The sequence below is a fragment of the Eptesicus fuscus genome, chromosome 3 (genome assembly GCF_027574615.1).
Source record: "Eptesicus fuscus isolate TK198812 chromosome 3, DD_ASM_mEF_20220401, whole genome shotgun sequence".
Taxonomy (NCBI): domain Eukaryota; kingdom Metazoa; phylum Chordata; class Mammalia; order Chiroptera; family Vespertilionidae; genus Eptesicus; species Eptesicus fuscus.
The window spans coordinates 11,791,764-11,817,034 of NC_072475.1; the positions used below are offsets into that span (position 1 = coordinate 11,791,764).

The 25,271-nt window shown below is 39.4% G+C and overlaps 1 protein-coding gene across 7 annotated transcripts in view; it reads left to right on the plus strand.

The window, feature by feature from the left end:
- The window catches only part of APP (amyloid beta precursor protein), a 229,520-nt gene that overhangs the window by 104,502 nt on the left and 99,747 nt on the right, over positions 1 to 25,271 (plus strand). For all 7 annotated transcript variants that reach the window (XM_054713635.1, XM_054713637.1, XM_054713636.1 and 4 more), the window contains exon 6: positions 17,400 to 17,602. In XM_054713635.1, coding sequence (XP_054569610.1) covers positions 17,400 to 17,602 — 203 coding nt within the window. The remainder of the gene's footprint in view (positions 1 to 17,399; positions 17,603 to 25,271) is intronic.

The window sequence follows — 25,271 nt, forward strand, 5'->3', positions numbered from 1 at the left end:
AATAAAAGCCTAATATGCAAATTGCCCCCTCGACCCGGAGTTTGACCAGGGGGCGGGGCTGGCCCACCAACCATCCACACCCCACCCCCAGCTGGCCCTTCCCCCAATCGGCCACCCCCACCCTGATCAGGAGCAGAGCCAGCCAGCCAACCTCCCATGTCCCCTCCCCTGGCCAGCCCAGCCCAATCGGCCTAGATTGGGGCGGGCAGGCTAGACCCCATCTGTGCACGAATTCGTGCACTGGGCCTCTAGTTTTAATATAATTGATCAACAAGCACTGACTCAATTTTAACTACTATTTTAATCTCAAAAGTTGGGATCAAAATTCCATGGATATTTTAAGTCACTTGGCAGTGCTACTAAGGATTGAAATCTGAGTGAGTGACAGGGCATTCTGCTTTGATCTGTAATTTAGAAAAATTTTTAAATAGTACTTTGGGGTTATTTTATAGTCATTAGCTACATTTGAATTTTGTTAAGAAAGGTTTAGTCTTGTTTTGGGGGGGTTGTTTTTTCTTTTTGTGAGGGTTGTGTGTGTGTGTGTGTGTGTGTGTTTTGTTTTTTTGCCTTTTATCATCTTTTCCTTTGTGAATGAAGTCAGAAGCATTCATAAATGTTTGCTAAAGTTCTTTAACTGTCTTTGGTTTTCTGATTGTTAAGAAATAATATTTTTATTACTTTTTCTTTGGGATCTTAATCCCATAACCTATAAATTCTTATTTTTAATTAAAGGCAAATATCTATATTCAGAGATGCAAAGACTTCCGTGACTAAAATGGGTCTTTTTGCTTTATCTTGAGAGTGACACACTTTTACCAGATCCTCTTCCTAATTTAGCACATTTTTTTTTATGTCTTCTGAAACCTGCTTTTTGTTGGGAATGGATATCCATGTGTCTTGATCTTTTCCTCCTACACATCTTCCAAATCACTGACCAAATTGAAAGCATCACTAACATCTTATGAAACCCTCTCAGTGGCCCTTCCTTTCTTGCACCCCTTACTCATCCTGGAAAAAGACCCAACAGGGCTTCTTGTTCTGGCCCCAAACCCCCCTCATTTATTACTGTCATTCAGCAACTGCACCTTTGATATCCATCTCTCTGGTTATACCAGTCTCTGTCCTCTTTGTTACAGTTAACGAACTACAGGACACTAGTGTGTTATTATTTAACACTGTTTTTTTTTTTTCTTTTAATTTACTGCATTACCTACTACTGAGGGAATTATACAATTTATCATCTAAACCAGATTTGACACTAGGACCACAGTCAGAAACTAAAGGACCCAATAGACTAGGTCATATAGTTACACCTAGCTATTTGTGTCTTTACTTATATTACCATCCAAGTTGATAATCAGTTGAAATGCTAGCCAGCTCCTTCCTAGTCACCTTCATGTATATTGCATTTCTGCTGTCCACTACACAGTCATCCCTTGGAGTCTGCCATTTCTTAGAAATACTATACTCATGGGGTTTCCAGCCTTGACATTCCTCTCTGATCATGACCTTCTGATCTTGAACCTGAAACACTCATCAGGCCCTAGTGAATTTTATCCTTCCCTCGTAATCACCCCACACCCCTAGTCAAGGCTTTATTGTTCATTATCCTCCTTTTTAAAAATCAGTTCTAACACAAAGAGGCTCAATAGATAACCATTTTTACATATTTCTTCTAATATCCTGGACTTGTTCATATGATTTGCATTTTCTGAACATACTTTTCTCAGTCCTCTTTATCCAGGAAAAAATAATTTCTCTCTTTAATTGCTGTTGAGTTTTCTAAGGTGATGTATCAAGTCGTGTAACCCTACCTGTTAATTCCATTTCTTATTCATGCTGTGAAATCATCTGGGATCTTAATGTTACTAGATGTTCCTAATTATCCGTATTTGATGACTTATCACCTTCCACATAATGGTGTGCTGCGAGAATTTTTTAAAACATGCAATACCTGACTAGTCAGGGGCACTGACCTCTTTTCCCTTAGATTTTCAAATTTAAAAATGACAACAGCCAACACAACAATAGCCCAGTGTGAATGAATCAAAATTATACCTTTTTTTTTTTTTTTTTGTCAAATCGGCAAAAAAAATATATTTTGTTGCTGTGCTGTGGAATTTTAATAATTACTTTATATGTGCCATGAGACGAAAGAGGTTGAAATTTGATGCCCTACAATGTTCATTGGGTCCAGCTACCTGAATTTGTTCTGATGTTCATCTTGCCCATCACTGTGCCAGAAAAGCCAGCCCAGCACCAATGACTTTCTAGGTACAGTGGGCCCTTTATATTATTATTATTTTATCCATATAATAAAAATACTTTGCAAATGATTTACAGAAGTAGGAATGAAGAGATAGTGAGAAATAACTTCATTTAGAAATTTTAGTAAGAATTAATATCATAAATATTTTAATTTGAATTAAAATTTATATATAGTAAGTCCAGATTTTTAAGGTAGGAATTTCTGGAATGGGCACTTCTTTTTAATGCAACTGCTATTCACCTGCCAGGCATGGACCCGGAATAGATCCATATTATAAATCCAATTCCACACTTCAAATATATCTATTAGGTTCTGGCTCATCATATTTCTTAGTCTTTTTCTCTTACTTGCATTTTCACTTGATAATTGTAAAAAACAAAACAAAAACAGTACTTTTAAAACTTTCAGAGTTTATAATTTTGTTGAAGTGAGAAATTCCATTTTCTGTCCACAATTGCAAAATACTTTTCAAATTCGGATTTATAAACATTTGGAAACGTATTAGAAGCATAACCCAATCATTTTTATGTCTACATTGGTTCTTTACTTCTAATCACTTTTATAGACACTTCTGCCTTTAGTATTTGTCTACTTCTGCATGGTGTCAAGAGATTTTGTTTCACAAACGTAAGTGTTGCACAAGTATCATAAAAGAAGAAAGAATATTGTCAATGGCTGGTTCCTGTTTTTTCCATAAATTATATATATACATATATATATGTATGTATATATGTATGTATATTTTTATTGATTTCAGAGAGGAAGGGAGAGGAGAGAGATGAAACATCAGTGATGAGAGAGAATCATTGCTTGGCTGCCTCCTGCATGCCCCCCACTGGGGAACGAGCCTGCAACCCAGGAATGTGCCCTTGGCCTGAATTGAACCTGGGACCCTTCAGTCCACAGGCCGGCGCTCTGTCTACTGAGCCAAACTGGCGAGGGCTCCGTAAAATATTGAATGATGTCTTCCTTCCTGTTGAATAACCAAGTGCATGAGAATACTATATTTCCTTTTTGTTCTAAAAAATGCATTGCTCAGCTCCTGAGCTTGAGAAAATCCATCCAGGATATCATCATCTGAAGACTGATGGTCTGAGGTTTTGCTTATGTGATCAATTTCATCCATCCCCTGATCTGTCTAATAATTGTGAAATATCCCCTGTCAATTTCTCCTATTTGCCAATGTGGAAAATGAACATCTTTGATTTTCTGTTATAGTCAATGAAAGCCTCTAGGATTCTTATTTACCATCTTGAAAGATGATGCAATATATTAGAAACACAGTAATAAAACTGTGATAACCTCTATTACATCATCGGCAATTCCTTTATTCTTTCATTGTTATATGATTTGGTCCTTTTTAGCAGAGTTGGAAATAGTCAATGAGTAATCATGAAATAATTCTTATGTAATGACAAAAATAGAAAAATATGGCCCCCAAAACAATCCTATATAATAAAAGGCTAATATGCAAATAGACCAAATGGCGGAACAACCAAACAACCTGTCACTATGACGTGCTCTGACCACCAGTGGGCGTGTGTGGAACATGGTGGGCGTTGGCCGGAGCAGGTGAGCGGGGCCGCCAGACCAAGGCGGGGCACCGGTCACTGTCATCAGGGTGAGCCTCTGGTGGTTACTGAAAATTCTTTGCTCCTTTGTGCCGAGGTCCCGCCCAGTGCTCACATCTGGTGCCAACCTTGCTCACACCCGCTGCCGGCGCCAGAGCCGCCATTCACACCCATTGCCGGTGCCTGGCGCTGGTCCCAATCACTCGGTGCTATAAGCAGGTGCAAGCAGCAGCTGCCCACCCTGATCGCCCCTGAGGGCTTCTCCACCTGCCCCTGCTCCTGAGGGGCAATCGGGCAGCGGCCGAAGCTTGCACCTGCTGACGGCACTGGCCCCACTCTCACCTGCTGCTGGCACTGGCCCCAATTGTTCCACGCCATCAGCAGGTGTGAGCAGGGCCGGCGCTGTCAGTGCATGGGAGTGGCGGTGGGAGTGTGGCTGCCGGCAGACAGGGGACTGGGGGCCGTGGTGGGAGGGGCTGGGCAGGGCGCAGAGGATGGGCCGAGACCCACCCCTGCACCTACCGCAGCCTTGTGGCCCACAGTTCCTTTTAAGGTGCATGAATTCATGCACTGGGCCCCCAGTAGGTATATAAAAAGTTCCATTGAACTGAGATGGTAATTACAAGATAGACTTTTATTTGACTTTTAAAAAGTAAAATTTCTCTAAGAGAGTAAAAAAGTCAGAAATGTCAGTCTTGCAGAAAGATAAAACTGTTTGAAATGAAACTCAACAGGTAAAATTGTGTCCAGTGAACCCTGATGGTATTCCAAGAGTTAATCGTATATCCTGCTGATCATGAGTTTACATTTGTTATGGGACCTGTGTGACTGTATACTTTAAGATATTTGGCTAATTTTCTAGCCAAGTATCTTAATGTATAAAGGTAGGTGCTCAACAAATATTTGAATTGAATTGAATTGTCATTCCCATCAGATGCATACACAGACATAACTGGTAACTCGAGGTTAAATGAATTTGGCTTTAAAACAAAAACTATTAAGGAATATCGTTCCAGACAAGCAATAATTAAGTGAAATTGCATCAGGAGTCTCTAAAGCTAGAAACATTGAAAAATGCTGGGACTTCTGGAATACGTATTACAACTGTTTAGCTCCTTTACCATAGTTACTTCTTGAATGTCTCTTCATTGCTTCCAAGAGTGAAATAAAATGAAATTGGAATCATACATGAAAGTAAGATTTATCTTCATTTGAGCTTTTGGATAAAAGTCCATTTTTAGAGTGGCCTTCTTATTTATACCAGCAAGCATTTTTTTGCTCCCTAGTGTCAAATTGGAGCTCTTTATTAAAAATAACAGTAGGCAAAATTTCAAGAAATTCAAGTTATAGTCATGTGACTAGCTCAACTCCATTAGCGTTTGGCAGGCATCGTGTGATCTTAAAAATGAATAAATAAACATCAGTGTAAGCGATGGTTCTAGACTAAGGGCAATTCTGCTGCCCAAGAGACCTTTGGAAATGTCTGCAGACATTATTAGTTATCACTACTGGGGGGAGGGGAGTGCTCCTAGTATTTAATTGGTAGAGACCAGGGACATTGCTAACCATCCCACAATATAAAGGACAGCTCCACAACAAAGAAACGCCAATAAAACCAAGATTGAGAAACTGGTTTAGAAGTTTTTTCAGTACTGGGAAGTTAGGGAAAGTATTCTTTAAAAAAAAAAATTTCCATTGCAAGCTTTTGTTTAACCCTGATCTCCTATGGACAGAAAAGCAAACACCCAGGAGTATGTATCTTGAATAGATCTTTTGTGCTGATGGAAATGTTTGAGATGAAAACAAACCTTCTAAACATAACTGCCTGGGTGTGTTATGTGCCAATGAGTCAACTCCAACCTGGTGACCCTATGAATGAAGGGTGTCCACAGTGTCCTATCCTAACCAGCCCCACTCAGCTCCTGTAGACTCACACTGATGGCTTTTATGGAGTCAGTCCATCTCGTGTTTAGTCTTCTTCCTTTCCTGCTGCCTTCTATTTTTCCCAGCACTATTGTCTTTTACAAAGAACCAAGCCTGCCGAAATCGGTTTGGCTCAGTGGATAGAGTGTCGGCCTGCGGACTGAAGGGTCCCGGGTTCGATTCCGGTCAGGGGCATGTACCTTGGTTGCGGGCACATCCCTGGTGGGAGGTGTGCAGGAGGCAGCTGGTCGATGTTTCTCTCTCATTGATGTTTCTAGCTCTCTGTCCCTCACCCTTCCTCTCTGTAAAAAATCAATAATATATATATATAAAAAAAAAAAGAACCAAGCCTTTTCATGATGTATCCAAAGTAGGACAGCTTCAGTTTTGTCCTCTTTGCCTCCAGCAATATTTGAGGTTTAATTTGCTATAAGTCCTGCGTATCTATCTTTTTGGTGGCCCAGGGTATCTGTAGAGCTAACTTCCAGCACCATATTTCAAATGAATCAACTTTTTCCCATCAGCCTTCTTCACTGTTCAATTTCCCATCCGTATATAGTAATTGGGAATATGAGGGTGTCAATGACCTTAGTCTTGACCTCTATTGACACATCTTTGCTCTTGGTGATTTTTTCCTAATTCTTCCATTGCTGCCCTTCCGAGTCTCAGCCTTTTCTTGATTTCTTGGCTGTAGTCTCCATTTGAATTGATGACTGAACCAAGGTAAGCAGTGTCTTCATTGTCTTTATTAAAGTTGTGTATTTCTTCTGTCCTCGTGACTTTTGTCTGTTTGATGTTCAAATACAGTCCTGCTTTAGCACTTCCTTCTTTCACTTTCATCAGCAGAGGTCATTTCAGGTCACTGCTACTTTCTGCCAGTAAGATGATGTCAGCTGCATATCCTTTTTTTAAAATATATTTTTATTGATTTCAGAGAGGAAAGGAGAAGGGAGAGAGAGATAGAAGCATCAATGATGAGAGAGAATCATTGATCGGCTGCCTCCTGCACGCCCCACATTGGGGATTGAGCCCGCAACCCGGGCATGTGCCCTGACCAGGAGTGGAACCATGACCTTCTGGTTCACAGGTCATCGCTCAACCACTGAGCCACACTGGATGGGCCAACTGTATATCTTAAGTTACTGATATTTCTTCCACCAATTTTCACTCCTCCTTCCTCTGAGTCTAGCCCGCTTGTTCATCTATGTTCTGTGTGCAGATTAAACCCATAAGGAGGTAAAATGCACCCTTGTCTGACACCCTTGCCTACAGGAAACCATTTTACCTCTCTGCATTGTTGCGCATCAGGACAGTTATGCCTGTTCCTCTCAGAGCAGCACATAGCTTTTCATGATTGGCACAGTCAGAAGCTTTCTTGTAGTTTAAAAAAATAGACTAACCTGAAATTCTATAGAGCATGCCAGTATTCAGTGGATGCCTGTCTTAAGTCTGTCTTCCTTTTCTGAATCCAGCTTGAACATCCAGCATTTCTTGCTCCATATCAGGTAGTAGAAGCCTTTGTTGCATCACTTTAAGCATCTCTTTGCTTGGGTGGGAAATACGGGCGATAATCCTATAGTTGCTGTACTCCCTGGCATCTCCTTTCTTGAAGATCGGGAGGTGTATGGAACGTTTCCCGTCTGTAGGCCATTGTTTTGTTTTCAATATTTGACATACGCTTGCTAAGATTTTGACAGATTCAGTCTCAGGCTTGAAATAATTCTGTCAGTATCCCATCAACCCCAGTGATTTATTCATTTATTCATAACTGCATCCATAGTTTAAAATACCGTCATCAAAATGTGCTAATACAAGGGATGATTAAGGCTTCTTATGTGCACCCATTTACTTCATTAATTCTAATCATTATGTCAAATTTTTTTTCTTATTAGTATAGTGTAGTCCATTTTGACTGCAATAAATACTGGCCTATTTTCTGGGACAAACAGCTCATGTTTTGAAATATTGGGTGTATGTAGAGGCATGGAAGATTATCTCCACTTGAAATATGTTTCTATTACATGTAATTAGAAAACTGTTGAAAGTATATTAATTTTTCACTGGGTCAGGGAAGATCACCTATAATTTAATCTTATTGTAAGTTCAGTTTCTATTTTTGTTTTTGTTCATTTGTGTATTTTATTATGTAGTTGTGGTAAAAATGTAATATTTTTATTGTTCAATAATATCTTAAAGACATTCAAAATGCATTTTAATCCCTTTAATTATGTATGTTTCTTCAAAGTTTGTTTATTCATGTCACCATGGTCAGACATTTTTTGCTTCTTATGTTTGTGAAGCCATGTTTTTGAATTCTTTAATGAATTCAGATTTCCTCCCATATTCCATAATAATTGCTTTAAGGTACATTTCCAAAGGTAGGATTTGGGGGTTAAAAGATGTGAATCTTTTCACATCACTTAAAATGTATTTCAATAATGTTTATGCCCATTTACAGCGAGGTAGCAGCACTGTATGAATTTACTTGGTCAATGTATACTAGCATATGCTGGATGATATTATTTTTAATAATGTGGCCTCTTTCCATACCCCCAACCTTTCAGGGTTTTCTAGTTAGTGAGTTTCATGAAGATATTGACTAGGTTTTATCTTGTATGCCCTTTTCTGTGCATGAGTAGTAATAGTTAGAGATAGTATGTGGCATTGCTATGTGCAAACCACTTTCTGAACACCTTGCATATGTTAACCCATTTAAAGGTCACAGCTTTTTAATGTCCATTTTTATATGTAGAATGACTTAATGAGTTTTATTTGGGATTTTCCAAAACTGGGAATAGATTTGTGCTGATATATCTATATTTGAGGGTTTAGTTTTTTTCTTGTGCCAAGCAAAATGTATAAGTAGTATTTCAAATGTTAAATTCGTCCAAAACCTTCTGCAAATTCTTTTTCCATTAATTCTACATTAGAATTTTAGTTAACAATCTGCACTTTTCTCATCCAACTACATTTCCTTAATTTTACCTGTAGAACACATATAAATCATAACTTTAAAAATGATTAATTCATTCACCTTTGAGCATAAAAAGTCTCAGACCAATAAATAATTTTGATTGAGTGATTCATAATATATTTGAGGTAAATGCAAAATGCTTCACTTTTACTGATAATCCTATATAATAAAGAGCTAATACGCTAATTAGACCGAACAGCAGAACAACTGTCTGGAAGAGGGCTGCGAGGGCCGAGCCCCTTGCATGAATTTAGTGCATCGGGCCTCTTAAGTATATGCTAAGTCCATGTTGTTTAATCTGCCCTAGTAACGAGCCTTCAGGAGGATGGAGGTGGGGAGGTTGAGTCTAAGGCTTTAGATTAGTTTAGTACAGATGAAAAATATCAAGAAAGAAAAAAGTACGTTGCGTCACATGCCTAGAAAAGGGCCAGAATATGTAGAGGGCTAACTTATTCTCCTTGAAAAACATCATTTAACCCAGAGTTCCTCAAGTGAGTGAGCTATTTTCTCCACGTTCTTGTTTGATAGTAGGGAACTGGGGTTCCTGGGGGGGGGGGGGGGGGGGGGCGGGCAGAATTCATAGACCCTACTTCTACATTAGCAGACGTCTGCTCAATCTAATGCTCTTAAAAAAGACAGAAACGTGTCTTAGTCATTATTCATGTGCAGTGTTCCACAGAGATGTCTTTTTGTAGAGAATTGGGTTCTTATAAACATAGAGAAATATATATAAAAATTACATCTCCCTTTGATCGATAGCTAGACTGTTTTAATGTTATTGTTGTTTTCAGATGATTTGTCATTATTGGAATCAAATAAGGTAGAAACAGAGCTAATAATACGGTGTGTAAGCCCATCATGTTAAAAGTATTTATGGAGGGAAATGTTAATCCACTAACTGCATCCCAACGTAACATGTCAAAATACAAATCATAACAATGGTAGGCTTACTCTGAATTGAAGCTGTTGGTGGCGTTTTAGTGTAAATAATGTGGTTTCAGTGTCTCAGTGTCTTGAGCTACCTTTCATTAGAAACTTGTGACATAATAAATACAAGACATAGCCACAGCAACTGGGAGCATTTTTTTCTACCCTACACATGAGCACGAGCATGTGATTTTTTGTGTGTGTGTGTGTGTTCATTTATTAAGCTCTGGGGGCGGGGAGGGGGGTTACCTTCGTTCCAGAAACACAGAGGGTTGCTAATGATGCTGGATGCAGCCCATTTTCAGTCATTTCCCAGAAACTCGGAACAGAGACCCACACAAGCTGATGCTCGGCATAAGGGAGGAAATCTTGATCATGATCATTATTGCAATCAGCATGAAATGCTCTTGTTACAGCTTGATTTGTGAGTGGCACACTGCTAGGTATAGTTGAAAGCCCAGTTAACTATGGTCTGTGCGCTCCGAGAACTTTTCTCAGAAATAATCACCAGTTGGTAGAATGGAGGGCGCGTTTTGCAAATACATTGTCTGCCCTTTGTGAAAGCTTGTGATTGAATCATGTGATAAGTGGTGCAACACACTGCTTTCCCAGGAGCCTGGGATGTAGAAACAGACATCGCTATCCCTGAACTCGGGCTGTTGTGAGGATGTGTGCCTATTAGAGACCAGTACTTCTATCTGCTTTTCAAATTGGTTATAAGTGTTTGTTTGTTGGTATTTTAGAGAGAGAGTTATTTGACTTGGTCTTCTTCAGATCTCTGGAGTTAAAATTCTTTGAATATGTGATCATCTTTCAGCTACTTTCCTGCTTGCATTGTAAGTGGTATTAACTACTCAAGCGGGGGTGGGGGGGCAACGTTAGAGGAATACGCAGTGAATCACACCAGATGATAAATGACAGCCTCCCGTCTTTGCCAGGGAGTGAGTCAAGGAAGATTGGATTTGGTGAAACGGCTCATGGCTTTGAGAAGTAACAGTCACGCTGCTGGGTTGGCAGCTCCTAGCACTGTTGGAGGCTGTAACTGTATCCCTGAGTCTTGTACTTAAATGAGAAAACTAATTTGAAAATGATGAATAGGAGAGGAGCAGAAGCTTGCATTCTCTTGAGGGAACTGGCTGCCAACTTTAATAAAAAAAACAAAATGCTGACTTTCTGTATTTAATAAGCGTGGGCCACATGTATGTCAAGAAGAAAAACAAAGCACTGTAATAGCCTTAACCGGATTACAGATGTATGGCCAAGCCGGTGGGGCTCATTTTGGTTTCCAGGCGCAGGTGGTGGCTGGAGGTGGGATGCCTTTGAAGTTCAGGGTTGGGTTGCTACCATCGGAGCTCACCTGGCAGTGGCAGCATCACCGCCCTTGCTTAGGGCCTGCTGGCACAAAGCTACCCGAGTAACAGGATATGGCAGAATCACAAGTCCCGGGGAACAATTCCTTTGTAGGGCATTATTTGGAGAGTTGGATGATTCAGTGCAGAGAATTGTATGCCATTGACACATGAAAGATCTCGCGTTATCCCCCAATGTCTTTTAATTAAACTGCTTACATTTTCCAAATTAAAAAAAAAAAATAGTGGGAATAAAAGAAAATTCAGATCCTTATGATTTTAACTGGTTTCTGGCAATAGTACCCCCAGACACAAATGCCTTGTCAAAAATCAACATTTGAAGATGATCTTCATTGGAAAACCCCTAGTTTAATTTAGATGGGATAAATAAATAAATAATTCTGTATTTTTTTTTTGTTTTTCCTTTGCCTCACGATGCACATATTAGCATTGTATGCCCAAAGTGGTGTCCTTTGCTTGATATAACAATAAACATCATGCTGGATCTTTATTTGGAAGTTGGTTTTATAGAAGTTGGCTTCCAGGAGCCCTAAAACGGGAAGTCAAGCTATAGTACATGATGCTTCCCTCTCTTAGTCTAAACTAGTAGCAGGATCTTATCACAAAGAACTCAGCAAAATTTAATTAGCAATGTTTTCTTGGTCCAATCACTCCCCCACCCATCATCTCACACTGTCAGATAGAAAACCTTCCTTTGGCATAATGACTAATCCCCTATCTCTGGTTAGATGATCATGGCTATTGTAACATATTTCTTTTTAATTAGGTCTTTTAAAAGTATTATACACCTAGTAATTATTGTAATCAATAATAATAGATAAACTCCTTAAGCACTTTCTGACCTAGATGAGGTTGAGAACATTATTAAAATAGGTTTTGATGGTAAACAGCTAATGGCATTCTTATCTGATGAATATAAATATGTAGGAGTTCTTTTTATTTTAGGGAAGCAAAAAATATTAGAAAATATGATTTCCTAGGTTTGGAAAACTAATGTGTAATTGCTTTGGACTCTTTTGATTATTTTAAATAGAAATTCAGTAGGTATTCAAATAGCAGTAAAGTCATTCTACTTTTCAGCTTCTATGTATTCAAAGACCTTCAATTTTATATTCAAAATATATTTCAGAAACAGGTTTTGAAGAATCATGGTATCTTTTTTTAAATATATTTTATTGATTTTTTTTTTACAAAGAGGAAGTGAGAGGGATAGAGAGTTAGAAACATCGATGAGAGAGAAACATCGATCAGCTGCCTCCTGTACACCCCGCCACTGGGGATGTGCCCACAACCAAGGTACATGCCCTTGACCGGAATCGAACCTGGGACCCTTCAATCCGCAAGCTGACGCTCTATCCACTGAGCCAAACCTATTATGGCAAATCATGGTATCTTAAGCTTTACTAATAAGTAAGGGAAGATACATCAATGTTCCAATCTTTCGCCTCCTGGATCATGCTGTTCATTTGTTTCATTTTAAGTGTTGATACATCCTTTGAGTGTTAATGGGACAGCCTCAGTGGTTCTCAGGAGAATTTTATAGTCCCTATTATTGGAAAATTGGAGCCATGGAGTCACACACTCATGGAAGCACTTAGAAAATGTTTACAAGGTCGTCAAAAGGTAGCAACATTGCATTTGCAGTAGTTTAATGCGGTTAGAGCCAATCAGAGGAATAGGATGGTGAGACCACATTTTCATAGCATCTCTAAGTCCCTCATCCACTTAGAGTCCAACCTCATGTGCAACTCACCGTCAGTGCTGAAACGCACTTAGCAAATCTGTGAACAGACCATACATAACAAGATAGCCTTCCCAACCTCCTTCCATTTGGGAGTGGTCTTACCCAACATGCACATCGATACATCGACTCTGTATGCCCCATTCCTGTCTCAAATACTATAGTATTTAGAACTGCTGGGATCTTTAGCCCTGACTCTTAAGTAGGACTGAATCTGCTTCTGCTCATGACCCCTTAGTCTTCTTATTAAACTCAGGTATTTCTGAGATGGCCAGCATTTTCAGAGAGTTCACTTCTCTGTTAGAAGTGTTTTCTCCTGACTGGAATTTAAAAACTATAGAGGCCCTGTACTAGAAATTGACAGGCGCTAAAATGTGGCAGTGTGATGTGAATATCCCACTGTGTCCCCAAGGGATTATTTTGTTGTGAGCTGTTTGTTTATAAAGAAATTGCTTTCTGATGCCCAGCCTGGCATGTCCATAAATAGCCCTTCCTCACATTTTCTTGCCCAGTGAGCAGCTTTCCAAAACTGACTCACCTTAGTCACGTCACAGAGCCAAGCTTTCCAGCCATTGAAGAGAAGGAGCGCCTGGTCTGCGTGGCTCAGTGGTTGGGCATTGACCTATGAACCAGTAGGTGATGGTTTGAATCCAGGTCAGGGCACATGTCCGGGTTGTGGACTCAATTCCCAGTGGGGGGCTAGCAGGGGGCAGCCGATCAATGATTCTCTCTCATCTTTGATTTTTTTCTCTCTCTCTCTCCCTCTCCTTTCCTCGCTGAAATCAATAAAAATATTTTAAAAAAAAAAAAAGAAGAGGAGGAGGAAAAATCACTTTTTCCCTTTTCTGTCTTTCTTGCTGTTTATGAACTCTCCGATTGGCCGTGGTCATGTTGGCGTGCTTGGTGTTAAAACATAACCGTGTGCTACTGTTTTAATAGCGTTCAAATAGCTAACTGGATTCATGGACATCTAAATTTAATTCCAGAAATCAACGCTATGGTAATAAGGACTGGGCCTGCGTTCTCTTAGGCCTAGTAATCTAATTCCCCCGCCAGCTGAACTATTATGTGTGTCTGTTTCTTGTTATTATGCCTGTGAATTGCTCAGGCAGATGCGGTGATGGAGACGGGCGTATTCCGCTCTTGTTCATGGCTATACCCCGATCATTTTAACACAGGCTTTCTGTTTGGAGCTTTATACGACATTCAGGTCATAGCAGAGGAGGTTGAGGGTGGTTCCCGGGTCATGTGTTCACCTTCCCACCTGGAAGCATTTTGCTGTCCTAACCCAGGATCACCACATCCTTGCCTGTCACTTCCTTTGCGCTTCAAGACCTCATGCACCCTCATAGTTTAAGAAGAAGACTGGTTTCATTTGATTTTCTCCCTGGTTTTATCTGAATTTTCCACTTAATTTGGAGAAATGACTAGCATTGGTGCCTATTATTTGATTGACAACATAAAAGAGCTCACACATAATAAACTGGCTGATGACTTGAGTCGGTTATCTTTGTTCACAAGCAGTACGAAATTGAGATTCTATAGGACACAAATTATATGGAGGTATAGGAAGTATACTGGGTAACATTTGGGGCATCTGAGCAACTGTTAAGTTTAGGATTTGTTTGAGACGTTGTCTCAAGTGGTAGACTTTTTGTGCAGGAATTCAGGTAGTCAAGAAATCAATGATTGCACCCCATTTATCTCTAAGCAGATGAAGGCTTATACCATCTTATGATCAGTGCCAATGTTTTCTCTTCCTCTTCTTCTTACTCATTTCTTGTGGAAATCAGATTTCAAGCATATTAGGGAAATAGAACAGGTTTCCATGGTGTAGGAAATGTTAAAATAACTGATTAAGGTCTTCTATATATTTTTTAAATATATTTCTTCATTGATTTCAGAGAGGAAGGGAGAGGGAGAGATAGAAACAGCAATGATGAGAGAGAATCAGTGATGGGCTGCCTCCTGCACGCCCCCTACTGAGGATCAAGCTGCAACCCAGGCATGTGCCCTTGGCCAGAATCAAACCTGGGGCCCTTCAGTCTGCAGGCTGACGCTCTATCCACTGAGCCAAACCGGCTAGGGCAAGGTCTTCTGTATTGACACTTCATTTGTCAGTACACTAATAGTTCATTATTATGTTACTCAGTTTAATAAGCTTCTCCTTACTCTATTTTTTAGACACATGCTTCACCACCTTTGTATGTATTTGTTTATTACCCCTTGTGTCATATTTAATCAGAACTTGAAAGGCATTTCACTGGGGGTTATACACATTTTATTGACCTTTCATTTATAAAAGTTCTTTAAATTCTGAGTTAGAAATGGAAATTCCTTCTCATGCTGTATCATCTCTGCACATATCTTTTCCTTTTCCACCCTCAGCAAAATTAGCTGTGGCTATTCTGTCAGACTTTCAGTTTTTGAAAGCCTGTCTCCGCCTTCCTTACTGTCTTCCTAGATCAGGGAAACCTGTTCTGTGTCCCCAGTATATTTGAAATCTGATTTTCTGTATCTGCCCAACTCACACTAGCGTTCCAAGGCTCCGGGTTGGGTCTGACACAAACTTTCCAGGTTCCTCTCCCTTCTTCATCAATATGCTTCTCTTTGCAGGCAAGAATCGGCATTGAGGTCATAATTCTCCCCTGCCGTCTCTCTTTCTGGGGAGATTTAAATGTCAAATGGCAGCCCTCACTCCTGTTCCTGCGGTGCTTCTTGTCCAATAAGACCCAGGGCAGAAGCTCTATGTCAAAATCCTCCACCACCTCTACGTCTGTTTCTTGTATTGGTTTTGTCACCTGAAGGAGAGAGAACCGTCTATTTCTCCTTTATCTGGCCAGATGGTGTTGTATCGCAAATCAGCGAGCTGGACAAGACGCCTAATGAGCCAGTTAGTTAGGAGCCATCTTGATTGTGCGCAGGTTCGGAGCAGATTCCCCCTGTCAAACTCTGAACAAACAACAGGAGGGAGTATTTCCTTTTTATAGCCTTCTAGTTCTTTGTGTAAGACCGCTTGTAACCTTGAGTACATATTATATCTAATCAAACACCTGTAATATCTATACAGTCAACTTGTAACTTTGAGTACATATTATATCTAATCAAACACCTGTAACCTTGGATGAACAAACACTTGGCAGAATATGTGAATTAATATAGCGTATCAGCCCCTTTAGATGGCTAGCTTGCAAGGGTCAGACAGTTAAGTTTATTTTTTCTAATTCAAGCAAAAAACAAAGTTATTTTACAGTCTAAAAATAACAGAGTTGACCCACAGACAGCTTAGAGACTGTCTAAGAATAACAGAGTAGTTCAAACAGCAGTTTTTCCAAAGGAGGGACCACTATGCTTCAATGGTATGTGATGGGCTTCCACCGTTTAACACTTTCATTCCTATCTTCATTTATCATCTTTCAAATGCTCTCAACCGTTCCTGCGCTGGCAGGTACATGATTGCCAAAAGGATATCTTAGTTGGACTTTGTAATTTTGTTCCAGATGTGCCCTTCTGTTGCCTCCCAAACTGCTGATTTAAAACTCATCATTGTATATTACTATATGTACATATTTGATGCCATAAATATTATTTCTGGTCTAGTTCCCAAGTATACTGTGACTTACTGGCTCCCTTACTATTTTTCTCAGTATTGCATATTTCAGTGGCTCTCAGAATATTGTTCCCTGACCACCAGCATCAGCATCATCTGGGAACTTGTTAGAAATGCAGGTTCTCAGGCTGAATCTTAGACCCACTGAATCAGAAACTCTGGGTAGGGTGCCCAGTGATCTGTGTTTTAAGGTCTTCCAGACCACTAAATACCCAATAGTCTCCAAAGCTTACACAAGTAATAAGACTAAGAGCACAGCTATAAACTTTCAGTAGGCATCGCTGACCATGGGGTATTACAGATTTATTTAAGACATTTCTTCTTCCCTCTTCGTTTCCAGTTTAAACTTTTAATAGCAATATTTGAATCTATTTCCACCTACACTTCTTGAGTATTCATATGCAGATGCTGTGTGGTATTTTCGTATACATTATGAGAAGTCATCTCCATAACTCAATAAATTCCATTTGGTATCCCCTCCCTCCCATTTAATAGACTTTATTTTTTACAGAAGTTTAGGTTTACAGACAAGGGGAGCAGGAAGTAGAGACCTCCTCTCTACCCCCTTTTCCCTGGCCCCCTCCCCTCATTTCCTCCATTGTTAACATTTGCATTGTGTGTCCCCTGTTACAGCATTTTACAGAGTAATAAACTGCCCTCAAAGTTCACTGAGCTCTGCCTCTCCTTTTCCTTCTTACCCTGATCCCCTGGCAACCACTGCTTTTTATGGTCTCCATCATTTTGCCTTTTCCAGGATGTCAGATAGTCGTAATCATGATATCTTCTTTCTTCAACTGCATAAACTAAGAGTAGCTGTGGGCAAGTGTTAAAAAGTTGCAGACCTACTCAGCTAGGATCATATTTGGACCTGCTGGCTTCACACCTCGTGTGCATTTTTAATTCAGTGCACATTCCCTTTCAAATTTCCAGAATTCCCGTTGTTGATTTTTTTTTTTTTCCTTTCCTGAAACCTATTTAAATGACTCTCGCTGTTCCTTCTCTTTCCTGCTCCAGTGAAGACAAAATCGTGGAAGTCACAGAGGAGGAGGAAGTGGCTGATGTTGAGGAAGAAGAAGCTGAGGACGATGAAGACGATGAGGATGGTGAGGAGGTAGAGGAAGATACTGAAGAACCCTATGAAGAGGCCACGGAGAGAACCACCAGCATCGCCACCACCACCACCACGACCACAGAGTCTGTGGAAGAGGTGGTCCGAGGTAATCCACTGTTTACAGGGATTTTCTTTCTTGGGGAAAATGAAAACATCATAGGAAAACATCATAGCAACACTGGACATTTCTATCCAGTCTACTGCCACTGTCTTCCCAACCAAAAATAAAATTCAAACAACAGGTCTTATGCTTGTTGAACTCTTTTTGGTTAACAAGCAGTCCACCAATTCATTTCCAAGAATGTGAAGTCCTTATGATACAGTCTATTCTGTACCTTGTATGTGCTGCTTGGCAAATCCCAGCTTGTTCTGCAAAACCCATTTAACCAAGTGTTGACAACGGCTGTTAGTTAGGTGACCTCCTTGGTATTTCCCTGGCCGTAGGTGTGTATTACACTCCATTGTGTGTTACCGCTTTCACCGCCTAGGCTGTGAGCTTGAGGGCAAGGACTAGATTTTACTTAGTATTGCGCAGAGTGCCTGGCTTACAAAAAGTTTCAATACATATTAGTTGAGTGAGTGGTTGCAATTATATTTCACGAAAAAAGAAAAGGGATATTTGCCCTCACTGGTTTGGCTCAGTGGATAGAGTGTCTGCCTGCGGACTGAAGGGTCCCAGGTTCGATTCCCATCAAGGGCATGTACCTTGATTGCAGGTACATCCCCAGTAGGGGGTGTACAGGAGGCAGCTGATCAATATTTCTCTCTCATCGATGTTTCTAACTCTCTATCCCTCTCCCTTCCTCTCTGTAAAAAAATCACTAAAATGTAAGAAATAAAAAGAAAAGGGATATTTGGTGAATATAACATTACTTTTTGCTGTGAAATTTCACTTGGTTGATTTGTGTTGTCTTTATTTTATTGGGACGTGACAGTGCCTTCTTGGAGAGGTTGATTTTCTTTTTCTGTTTAATGAATACTCCTTTGGGATGTTGGGAACGGAATGAGCTCCAAGGCTTCCTTTTTGTCCCAATGAAATAAAAGCAAGCATTGAGCTTCCAGTAAACAGCCAAATGTTATTGTAGCAACTAGTGAGTTCTTGGATTGCGTTTCTTAAACGGTATTTACATGTTTTACAGATAGTAAAAGATAGTCCTAGAATTAGATCAAGTGACTATGGAGGGAGTTACTGAGTTTCTATATGTTGCAAATACTTTGAATGTCTATCCACAAATGTTACAACAGTGTAAGTCTTCCTCTCGCTTTTTATTAAGGTAAAAATTATGTTGGCTCTGTTGTTATATTTTAGAAATTAAAATGGGATATTTTTCTCTGCCTCACGGAGATTCCTAATGATCACTATAGTATCTTCTCTTCGTTGCATTTTTATAACTTTGTTGAGGTGCAATTTACATATGAAATTCACTAATTTTAAGTATGTAAGTATGTGATTCGGCAGCTTTGATACATTTACCAAATTGTACAACCATTATCATAATCCAATCTTGGAACATTTTCATCATCTCAGTAAGATCCCTCCTCACAACCATTCATAGTTCATCCTTGTCCTCACCCCAGCCCTGAGCAACTACTATCTACTTTCTGTCTCTGCAGATTTGCCTTTTCTAGACATTTAATATAAGGAGGATTACATGGTCTTTTGGTGTCTGGCTTCTTTCACTTAACATAGTGTTTTTGAAGTTCTACATTTCTTCAACTTGTAGCTTTTAAAACTGAGCTTATTCTGAGTTGAATGCTCAGAGTTAGCTTAAAACATTGTAGGTATTGCATATTCTCTAAAAGAAGAAAGATTTAGTCCAACATGGATTTTTTATCATTCCCTACTTAATGATAACTTTATATTCAATTTAGCACATTAGTGCTTGTGTAAGTAGATATAAGTGTAAGCAAATGCACACTTTGATCCACTGCTTTCAAATACCCGTGAAATCCTTTTCCATGTATTTTTCATATACCTAGTGTGACTATCCCTGGCAGATCTGGCCAAATGAACTTGTTAGCTTCTATTTTCCTAGTAGGGAAAGACATTTTTCAGGGCTTTTCTTTTTGAAACCTGAAAGGCATGTGACTACAAATTAACAACAGCTAGTAATCTGCAATAGCATTGAAGTTCTTGTGTCTCCATCAAGACAGCTATTTATATAATAATTAATGCCCATTTATTCAGCATCAGCTTTTGGAGCCCCTGTTTGGTGTAAGCCATTTTCTAGGCTCGGTGGATCATAAGATGAAAACACATGAGATAACTGACCCTTATGGATGTTAAAATCTAGTAGAAAATGTAAGTCAAAGAAACACACAGTCAACTGCATTGTATAAAATATGTATGGGCCCAGAGCCCACTTCAAAGAGTAAGAGATGGATCGGGGAAAGGTCTACAGAGGAGAGGACATTGGAAGTAGAATTGGAAGCGGGGGCGGAGGGGGATGGATCTACCGATGGCTTTTGTTATAAGGTGCTTTAGAGTCGGTAGGAGTAGCAAAACAAATACAGTGCCATCAGAAGGTACGTGGCAGGTATGGTCATTAACTGAGGGTGATCAATTCAGGACCTACTATGTTTCTGGTAAAAACAATGAAGAGATTTTGTTTTGATGTTACTGCTGTTGAGAGGGTGGTGGGTGAATAGGGATTGACATAACTCATGCAGTACAATGAGAATAAGCCACACAAGCTTAAGCCCATATGCAGACCAAGACAGAATTCTCTTGCGATAGTACAGTCTTGTTATGTTCTAAATATGTCCAGTTCTTTTTGCTTCAGTTTCCCTCTAAATGTAGCATTATTCTATACTAGAGGCTCGTTGCACAAAATTTGTGCATGGGTAGGGTCCCTAGGCCTGGCCAGTGATCAGGGCCGATCAGGGCCTTCCAGCTGCCAGCCGGGGCCTCCCTTCCCTGGCTGCCGGCCGGGGCCTTCCTTCATTTTGTGCCACCCCCTGGTGGTCAGTGCACATCATAGCGAGTGATAGAACTCCCAGTCGAACTCCCACGGGGACACTTTGCATATTAGCCTTTTATATATAGATAGATTAATATAGAAATTGAAAGGACATATGTTATAATATTTTCTATAGAAAGACAGAAGCAAGTAAAAGATAACTTATTTATTATAAAAATCTTCAGGCTAGAGCTACAAAAAGAAACTAGCCTTAAAAGATAAGTTAATAATGTTGATGGCAAGAAGAGGATGAAAACAACTTTCTAAAAGCACATGCCTGGTCATTTAAAGGTACTGATTGTTAATACCAGAAATAGAAGAGCCTTCAGTGGGAATTCATGCATCCCCATCTAAGACATCTGAAATGGGCAAAACCTACAATCGAGGCAAGTATTTCTTGGGAAGGAGGCCTCAGGAGAGATATGTTATGCTATATTGTGTCCATATCAGAGAGTGTTCTGTATTCCCAGCTAATTTCAATAAAGGAGTACAGTTTGGGGTGGTAACATTGAAGGGGCCAGCTACATAGAGCCCTTGTCCTCCACAAAGCCCTTTTCTCCCTCCTTTGTGTGGCGTAGAAGAGGAGTAATGGTGCTTCCCTGATGGAGAACAAAGGCAGTGCATAGGTGATGCCTAACTTTACAAAACTCTAATTACAAGTAGCCTGCTCCTGCGCTGAAAATGAACATCAGAAGTGACCTGCAAAGATGAGAGATTGAAAGAGACTTATAATCTAGTTTTCAATATTTATGTTTCAGTGCCTGAGAGAAAATGTGATTTACAACCATACTTAATAAGAAAATTGTTTCTTCATTACCAATACATTGCCACTGACACGAGTCCTTCATGTGCTTCATAAAAAAACAAACAAAAAAAAAAAAAAACCCTCAATACTTTTGTAACCAGTTAGAATTTGAAAGAAATAAGCAGAGGGAAGAAAAATAGGGGACATTTCAGCAGGGTCATAAAATTTCCAGCCATTTCGTAACAGAAGCAATGGCGTCAAAGTGTAAGATATCAGTCCTAACCGTGTTACTGACTCCAGAAGAGAAAGGTATTACTTGGAAGAGTGCACACTGCAACATCCATTAGGCTTTAGGATTGTTTTGAGTTGTTAAAATAATAAAAATAAAAATAAACTTGGATATTGATCTAATAAGCCAATACCAATTTGAATGAAGCAATAGTGTATTTAGACACTTGCTCCTAATTTTCTGTGTTTTGAGAAGGGATTACACTTCATAAACCCAAGACATCAGGGTAATTTCTGACGTCAGAGTTAATTTCATGAACTTAACTCTCTCTTAAACATGTATATTGTAATAAATCACATAATCTTTGATGTAATCTATCCAGTTTTGTCCATCCAGCGTAACTGGGGTTTTTTCCCCTCATGTTCACTTATTCGGCAGATAGTCACTATGACCTTGCTGATTGCTGGGCACAGTGGAAGGAAGGTGTAATGGGGAAGCTGGCAGATGGGGCTGGGATTCTTGTGTTTTCATAATCACCACTCCCCTTGCCCTTTAGGGTGATGGTTCCGTCTCTGAATCCTTGTAACTCTGCTGTGTGGCAGAAATTTTACTTCCCCATTTAAAGTCAAGGCAACTGAGGCCTAGAGACTTTGCTTTTAAATTGCTGATATCGCAAAGCTGATACAGTCATGTCAAAACTTTACTGTTTTGCTTGCAAACACACCCAGTTTCAGATTACCCTGTGCTCCCTTATAAATGTGTATTCCTTTGCTATAGGCATATATTCATGTTACTGTTATTTTCACACTGAGCATATTGATCGGGAATCAGCAAACTATGGCCACGTTTTCTAATTCAGCGGTCGCCAACCGGTGGACCGTGGACCACTGGTGGTCTGAGGTCCGAAAGGTTGGCGACCGCTATAATCTAATTAAAAGCTTGTACTAGGCAACCCATGTGTTTACATGTTATCTGTGGTTGCTTTGATGCTACAGAAGCAGAGTGGAGTGAACACCATATAACCCGCAACGCTAAAAGTGTTTGCTCTCTGGGCCTTTATAAAAAACCTCTGATACTGATCTTTAGGAAAATACTACGAAGTTCTTTATATTTCAGATACTGCATGCCTAGTTAATTCCATGAAGGTAGTTTAGTTATGGTTAGAGGCAGACTAAGTAGAGTGTTTGAGAGAGGATTATTTTATTTTCATTTTGTTTTCCTTTTTTATGTTTATAGTTTTAAAATTTTATTGAAATTCAGGTTTAGAACTTAACAATTTAAAACAATAGCATAATGAATATTTTCTACCCAGTATTCTCACCTGCTTTATATGATTTCTGGGTACAATTTTTAAGAATTGATACTTTCTGCCGAATTTTCCATAATATGCCAGTTATACATTCCTTAAAATCTCAGATACTTTCCTAAAATTGTTCTTATCTCAATGTTGAATTTTTTAAAATAAGCTCTACTGTTGAAAGCTTCAAGCATTAATATTGCAGCCACTGTTATACAGAAAAGAAAAAAAGTTTACCATCTTAACTGTTTACAATTATTAACATTTATTGTAGTAGTTTCATATGAATTTTTAACGTACTCATATAAATTTTTCATCAAAATGCTCAACCATTTCCTACTGAAGCATGTCCAAAATCTGAGAGAGGATTTTTGATCATTGTGTGGGCGTGGGCCAGTTAAGTAACCTTGGCAAGTCTGTTTCACGTGTGTAGTGTAGATGCATGTTGGTTGTAAGAATTACTTTAGATGATTCGTTTTAGGTACTGACCGTATGTATGCCTGGCCCATGGTATTTCAGTTTGTTTTACAAGAATAGGCTTCTCAGAGTCAAATCCTGGCTCTACAACATACTATGTAAATTTGTGTCAATTGCACAACAGTTGGGCCTCATTGCTTCCCTCTATAAAATAGTGTTTATAATCATACCTACCTCATTTTAATCATTTTGTGAGGATTAAGTGAAGTTATCATGGGAAACATTTAGTACAGTTACTGGAAGACAGTTAAGTGCTCAGCTGACAAGGTGCTACGGTTGTCATGGTTATATGTATTATGTATTCTGATCCTCCAGAGAAGTAATGTTTACTACGAATTAGAAATGCCAACAATAAGCCAACAAATTGTCATTTTAATTATAAAAGGCTTAAATGCAGCATCCACATTTATTTTTATTTTTATTTTTTTGCAATAGGAGAAGTGGTATAAAAGAGGTACAATCTAAGCCCAGTGGTCGTTCCTGGATTGTCAGCTGTCTTCATTATTTTTCCCAATGAAAATAAAAGCTTTGATATTTCTAGTGTTATGGCATACTGCAAGAACAATATTAAGTTCAGATTTCTGAGAATTCGAGTTTTCATAGACTTAAATATGAGTAAGAAAATTACTATTGGTATTGGATTTAGGGCAAAAGTATTAAAGCTGCTTTAATGTTGCTTAAGACACAACTTCAAGGCAAAATTAAGTTTCTGATATATGTATTTATTTGACTCTTACAACTCTACCAAAGTATGTTATATCCCTCACTTACTAGATATGGGTGAGCTTTCTTTTAATAAGCTAAAACCTATGCAACTTTAACTAATCCTTTGCCTCTGGTCCTTAGAAAGTGATTGAATCTCATACGTCTATTTTTGACATTTCATCTGCACAAAGAAGGTGTGGTTGATCACGGTGCTTCTCAAACATTAATATTCATGCAAGTCACCCGGGCACTTGCTAAACGCAGATCCTGAGCCAGTACATCTGGTGTGGGTCTTGAGTCCCAGGTGAGGCTGGCCCTACTGGTCCTTGGGAGTAGTCTCTAGTAGCATTTCATGTCCCGCATACTGTGCAGATTTAGGAGGTAGGGGCAGGGAGTAAGAAACTAAAAGGGAAAACCTTCCTTATCTATGGTGTTTTTCTTAATATATTGCCAAATGTCACCACGTATGGAAGAACCCTGATATGTCTATCCACTAAGCAATTTTGTAATAATTCAACTGTCAAGACCAAGCAAATTAGAAAATTCTTAGAATTTCCCTCCCTATATAATTGTTTCTAGTTTCATTTGTGCCCCATTGCCTCTCATTGGTGTGGTACAGCTGACTCCTACTAGCTTGTAAAAGCTGATATTAAAGTACTGAGGAATTTTGTGAGCCACAACCATTGATAGCATGACATTCCAATGGAGGGAGTATTAACACCATGGACCTTGGCAAACAGTGTAAGTCAGTGTTTTGTTTTTTTGGAGACAACCACATCTTCTCTCAGACTCAGTAAGAAACATCCCTTTCTCCTGTCTCATTCAGACTTTAGAGCTTCTTGTCATACTGTGTTGGGCTTCAGACTAGCCACACAGCTTAGAGAAGAACAAGTTGATTCCACAACAAAGAGGAAACAAAGGTATGGGGAAGTCATAGCGGTGCTCTGTTGTCAGTACTTTCCAACACCATGGACACAAGAGTGCTGATTAATAGTCGAAACGTGTACTGTACAAGCACATCTCCTCAGGTGGTGTTTTATAAATAACCTCCCATCATGGAGGGACCTGAGAATCAGGCCAGGTATATGTAGAGTGATAGATGTATTGGATAGCCCGAGAGAATCAGCACAATTCAGTTAAAGGCAAGTCTACTGCACGTATCTTCTAGAGACTTCCGTGACAAATTAGCACTCGTCATAATGAGTCAGTGATTTCATTACCAGCACAGCTGTTCCCTTCATTTGTTTATCTATTTCAGCCCATATTTCAGGCTTACATGAGATTTGTCATGAGACTTTAGTTGGAGCCGGCTTGCCTAATTTTACATGCCTCTTTTCAGTAAAATATGATTAGCAGGTAATA